The 5,782-nt window shown below is 31.1% G+C and overlaps 1 protein-coding gene across 4 annotated transcripts in view; it reads right to left on the reverse strand.

The window, feature by feature from the left end:
• The window catches only part of LOC106458594 (transmembrane protein 165-like), a 25,959-nt gene that overhangs the window by 4,184 nt on the left and 15,993 nt on the right, over positions 1–5,782 (reverse strand). For all 4 annotated transcript variants that reach the window (XM_022385168.1, XM_022385172.1, XM_022385180.1 and 1 more), the window contains 2 exons: positions 5,438–5,514; positions 4,512–4,697 (listed from right to left, as the gene is read on the reverse strand). In XM_022385168.1, coding sequence (XP_022240876.1) covers positions 4,512–4,697; positions 5,438–5,514 — 263 coding nt within the window. The remainder of the gene's footprint in view (positions 1–4,511; positions 4,698–5,437; positions 5,515–5,782) is intronic.

A 5,782-nucleotide genomic window follows, 5' to 3' on the forward strand; every position in this document is an offset into this window, starting at 1 on the left:
TAATTAATGTGATGAAACATATAGGCACAGATGTCAACACCATGTAAACCGGATGTTCAATATGAGTTAGCCTTGAGAGCTAGCCAATCATAACCAGGATTTTCAATAAACCAGGTAATTGTGTACATATGGCACTAAAGGTTTTTAATAGATGAGCAGTAATAATTCAAAAAGTTGCACATTTTTTAATCACACCAAACTGATGGTAAATCATAAGTTACTATATATCAAAATAACTGCATAGTCTAACAAATATGGAGCTTAAGGATGCCAATGTATAACATTTATGTAATTTCAGGTGTCGGGTCTTGAATCATGGCAATGTACATATAAATTAGTAGAAGATAAACTCCGTAAAATATAGCCAATATGTAAAATTTTCTATTGTATCCAGTATACCAATAATGTTACTCCTTAAAGCATTATATTTACTCAATAATATTATAGGACATAGAAACTTCTTGCATTGCATACCCAGGTTAACAGAACATTTACTCAAATAGTTTACTTAAGTTGCAAATGGGAAATCATGGATTATGTATAGTAGCTGACAATCTGGGGTCAACCAATTCATTACAAAGTTATGGATTTAATTAGAATAATTTCATTATTAAATATGTCTTGTAATTTTCTAAATAAACTTATGCCAAAGATACATGTAACTTGTGTGTTCCCATTTTACAGTCATTATTCCCTCTAGTATCACATGAAATATGCTTGCCTGGTTTTTTTATAAACTAGCTTGGACTGATATGTAAAAAATGGAATCTTACTACTGAGTTTATACAGGTAAGCATAAAGGTGCATGAAATCAGAGAGAGATGAATGTCTAGATAATAATTTACTAGCAAACTACTTTATAGTGAAACAAATAGCTGAGAGTTTATATAAATGAAATGATAGACAATAATGTTGCTTTTATGATCTTGCTTACTTACTCACTGCAAACTTTATCATGACTATACTTATTATTTTTTACAAAAATTAATTAATATACTAGTTGGTGTGTGGCAATTTATGCAATGCCCAAACATAGCTTCAACATTTGCCATTGGTTCCTCTGAGAAGAGGCATAAAGCAGAATCTGTGTATCTTCTGCAAAGAGACATTTTCTGATTCTCCTGCTATTACTTCTGATGTGTTCTAGCTAACCACTTTATTTTCAGTGTGCAGAGAAAAACTTGATCATGTCGTTAACAAACTCTTGGAGCATGACTGGATTATTCTGGATGAGGAAGATACTTTTTGCTATCACTAAAACTACAGAGCTTGTTATTGTAAACCTACACATGTAAAAATGGTGGTAGAAAACTACAGAAAATACTTTCTATATAGTAGTAATAGTGTTGCTCCACATCTGTTAAAATGTCTCTACTAAGCATTCATTTGGAAACATGCAAATAATGCTATGCTAGATATAGCCTCATAAACAGTTTTTGGTTATGAGAGGGATGATAATGGTGCAATAAAACCCAAATTAATGAACCAAACAGAAGCTGCTCCAGAACTGCCTAAAGATCTTATATGTAGATGTACTTCCGATTCATGTACGAACAACTGTTCTTGTTATAAGCAGAACCAACCAAAACAGCTTGTTCTTGTGTAGTATAATAAAAACAATTCAGCTAATAGCTTGAAAAAGGAGGCCTTCTTGAATTTCACATGGAGTTAAGGGGACAGTGAATAACATTAGTAGCATGATATTATTAAATGTAAAATATTTTATGGAAACTGTGGATGATAGGAAAAACTGTGATACCTTTAAAAAAAACTATTATTCATCTTGAATCAATCTATCAATTTAACTGAAAAAATTATTCATTAATATTTGCATGTAATTTTTTGGGGTGGGGGGCTTATTATAAATACTGCAATACCAGTTAGTATGTGGACCTAGTGTGTGAAGAATTTCTTGAAAAAATACTTGTTTGGTGAAGCTCCAACTTTAAAAATGTGGTCAAAAGAATTAAATATTATATTCTTAGTGATTTGGAATCTTTACAAAATTATTATCTTTCCTTATAAGTTCCTTAAACAAATGTAACATTTAACATATACACAAATTAGCAAAGGCTTTTTTCAGTAAGTTTATCACATTACCTTCCTTCCAAACATCACTATAATAGTTCAAGAATGGGCTCATTTAATAGCAAGTAGAGACCACCAATAATCTTAATTAATATTTCTGTGAGGTGTAGTAAGTGATCAACATGGGGATCAGTAAAAGTAAACTGGAATTGCATCATTTTAACTTCTTTAATGGGCATAAAAAATTAACTAATAGATTACCTATTAAAGTAGACAATTGTTTTGTTCAAAAAATAAGTTGGAGAGTTAGTAGCATTCACTTCAAACCTATATTTATGACAGCAGAAAGTTTCAACATTAATAGGTCCTCATAGACAGTCTGCATTCTTCAGTACAGAACACCACTCGATATCACATTTCAGTAGACTTGCAGTCATAACTTAGTTTTGTCCAGGTATGTTAATGATTAGCATAATGTTTGAGGCAGTTTGACTGATTAAAAGATGCTTAACTTGTTAAAACTGAAAAAATATATACTGTCATTCCTAATAAATGTGCAGCAGAAAAAGCAATGTTGTTGGACTGATTTATTTTTGTTAAACTGTTTTTTCATACCCAAGTTCTAATTAATGAACCCTGTTAATAAATGTCATGTATAGATTTATGCATTTGATTTAGTGGTTTATGGTAATAAATAAATGGCAAAAACAAACTACTCAAAATTTTGCTGATCTTATTCAGAACAACTATTTAAATGTTCTTATCCAGTAAATCTGTGCATACAATCCTGATAGTTCCCAAATCCTCAATGATTCTTTCTTTAGAAATCTCCAGTATAAAAGCTTCAAAGCTCTAAACTTAAGTCCATATTTTGAACAAATTCTTATATGTCTCTGCCATTTTTCATGTAAATCAGTTTAATCAAACCTGAGAGCTCCTATTTCTGGTACTCCTCTATCAAGTCTTTTAAAAAACATATTTCTTCATTTACATTATATTGGAAATCAAGAGCCTACTTGAAAGATCTCGGATAATTTTTTCGAAAATTGTATGAGGAATTCAAAAATCTAATAAATATTTAGAAGCATGGTAATGAATCCAGCTAGAGGGTTGCATAAGCCCAGACCTTGACCTAACCTGACCCACAAACCAGGCAATAACAAAAAAGATCCAAGTCAGGCTTGGATGAGATGACTTTTGTCATACTTATTTATAAAATTTTGGGCTTGTTTTGCTTTTTGCTTGTTTTTTCAACTATTTACTTAAAAAATGTTAAGCCACACCCACAGCTGTAGCCAAACAATACTTATTTGGCTATTTCAAAATTTTTAAGCTCAGTATCAAAGGCACCACTTTAAGATCATCAAGTAAAGTGAAAACCTCAATTGATATGTAGTCGCAGTGGAACAGCGTGTATCAGAACTACATTTTGACACTGTTTGGCATTTTTCAGGTAGTGTGTTCAGATTGGGTATTTAAAATTTACAAGACTGGAATATCTCTGGTATTTAATAATATTGAAAAACAAAGGAATATGGATCAATTTGATGCACCAGGACCACCCAAAAGTAAACATACATTAAGTCATACCCCAGAAAGTTTGGCATTTTGTAACAGATGAGAATCCATGAACACAAATGTCAGTGATAAAAGTCATCCATGTGCCCCAGACAACAGTATGCAACATAATAAAAAAGGGCTTCTTTCCATCCAGAAACAAGGCCAACATGTTATGGATTCACCAAAATAAAGCTTCCACTCAAACTTCAAGCAGAGCTGCTTTGGACATAATAGCTTTAGCAATGGAAACTACTCTGCAGGTCTGTTGTCAAAACCTGCAATTGTCAGATAACACATCACTGGAAATGGACTGTTACAACATGGTGAGGCTCCCAAATAGCCTTAATAAATTAAATATACTCAACCCTCTGTATATATCTATTATCAGAACAGAGATCAAAATTTGTTTGTGTGTAAACATATATGAAAAGGAAACAACTATAGCAATGTCATTTTCTTTGGGATTTTTTTTTATATGTACAATAAACACAAGAAAGGCTTCACAAATACCAACCACAAAAAAACATATGCAACAATGCCAAAGTTAAGGTTGTGAATTTGTCAATTTACATTTTATTTGTTACATCTATATTTCTGTATTTCATTTTCAGGTTTTGTTTAATAATTTCATTGAACAAATTTTTGAATCATTTTTGTAACAGCCAGTCTCTCCTTTATTTCACAAACACAAATATTAAGTATTGAAAAAATAATATAGAAAATGTTTTGAACGTATTTATATCTTTAATTATACAAGTACAAAATGTTTAGAGTTTACATGCATGTCAAAATTACAGATTTGTGTCAAACTGAGTTGTCATCACCTGAACATAACAACCAGCTGCCTTTAAAGATTATAATTCTCATCAAAGTTATCTAAAGGCAGGTTTCAATAGATATCTTATAGCATGATCAGTTCTCACCTCTCGAGCAGCAAGAATAATTGTTGTTAACTGAGACCGGTCCCCCCACTCTGCTAGAAATGTCATAGTGAAAGACTGTAGAAAAATACGTGACAGGAAAACCATCAGCCTTCTTCGTATTGTTTTAATAGGTCCATTACTTATCACTCCTGTTTCAATATCTTGAATTTGGACAGTTTTGTCAAACTGTAATATCAAAATGAAAATATTAAACCCTAAATGGGCAATTACATAATGTTAAAATTTATTTCACATCACTTGTATAAAAAAAAAAAATTCAAATACTCACTGAAAAATTTACAGGATATTTTCTAATCAATATAGTGGTCCTAACTGGTAACAAACTAAAAACCTTTCATAGGGTGCATAAACAACAGCAACCTAGGAACCTTTCACAGGATGCACAAACAACAGCACCTAGAAACCTCTCACAGGATGCACAAACAGCAGCAATGTAGAAACTTTTCACAGTGCATACAAACAGAATAAACCTAGAAACCTTTTACATTGTACAAAAGCAGCAACCAAGAAACCCATCATGGTGCATAAAACAGTAGGAACTAAGAAACCTTTTACAGGTGTACAAACAACATTAACCTACAAACATTTTACAGTAACAGTAACAAATCTATAGAGGACCAAAAAAACTAGTCCTTCCCAGCCCCCACTGCAAAATACTTTTTCTTTAAAATCATAATATTAGGGTCAAACAATCACTAATCCCCATACAAGTATTTTTAACTACAAACAACTGTATGCTCTCATGGAGTGAACCAGTTTTACACAGCCCTCCTAGGTGCACACGTTTATGCAAAAGCTTCAAGACCCTCCAGATCATATATATATTACTATTTTAAATAATTATTTTTTTTTATAAAGCTTACAAATATAAAACTTTTTCTTTTCTATAATATTACAAGACTCACCTCACTGTCCTTTTTGTTTAATACATTTTGTACTTCTTCATATTCTTCTTTGCCTTCATTATGAGACATTAAATAACCTATTAAGAAAAAAACTTTTGTAACTTTGGTATTTTTGACCTTCACAATTAAACAAATGAATTAAATGTACAGAAGTAATACATGAAAATACATATTGTAGAAACAGGAAAAAAAAAAAGAAGACATATTAAAAAAATAAAAAATTTTTTTCAATTTTAATTTATGTATCGTACAGCTAATCTAAACCAAATGGTTACATTTTTCAAAAAAAAAAAATTAAATTTCAAACAAAAATCACACAGATACATGACTACTTATACTATTTCT

Source organism: Limulus polyphemus, unplaced genomic scaffold (genome assembly GCF_000517525.1).
Source record: "Limulus polyphemus unplaced genomic scaffold, Limulus_polyphemus-2.1.2 Scaffold23, whole genome shotgun sequence".
Lineage (NCBI taxonomy): Eukaryota > Metazoa > Arthropoda > Merostomata > Xiphosura > Limulidae > Limulus > Limulus polyphemus.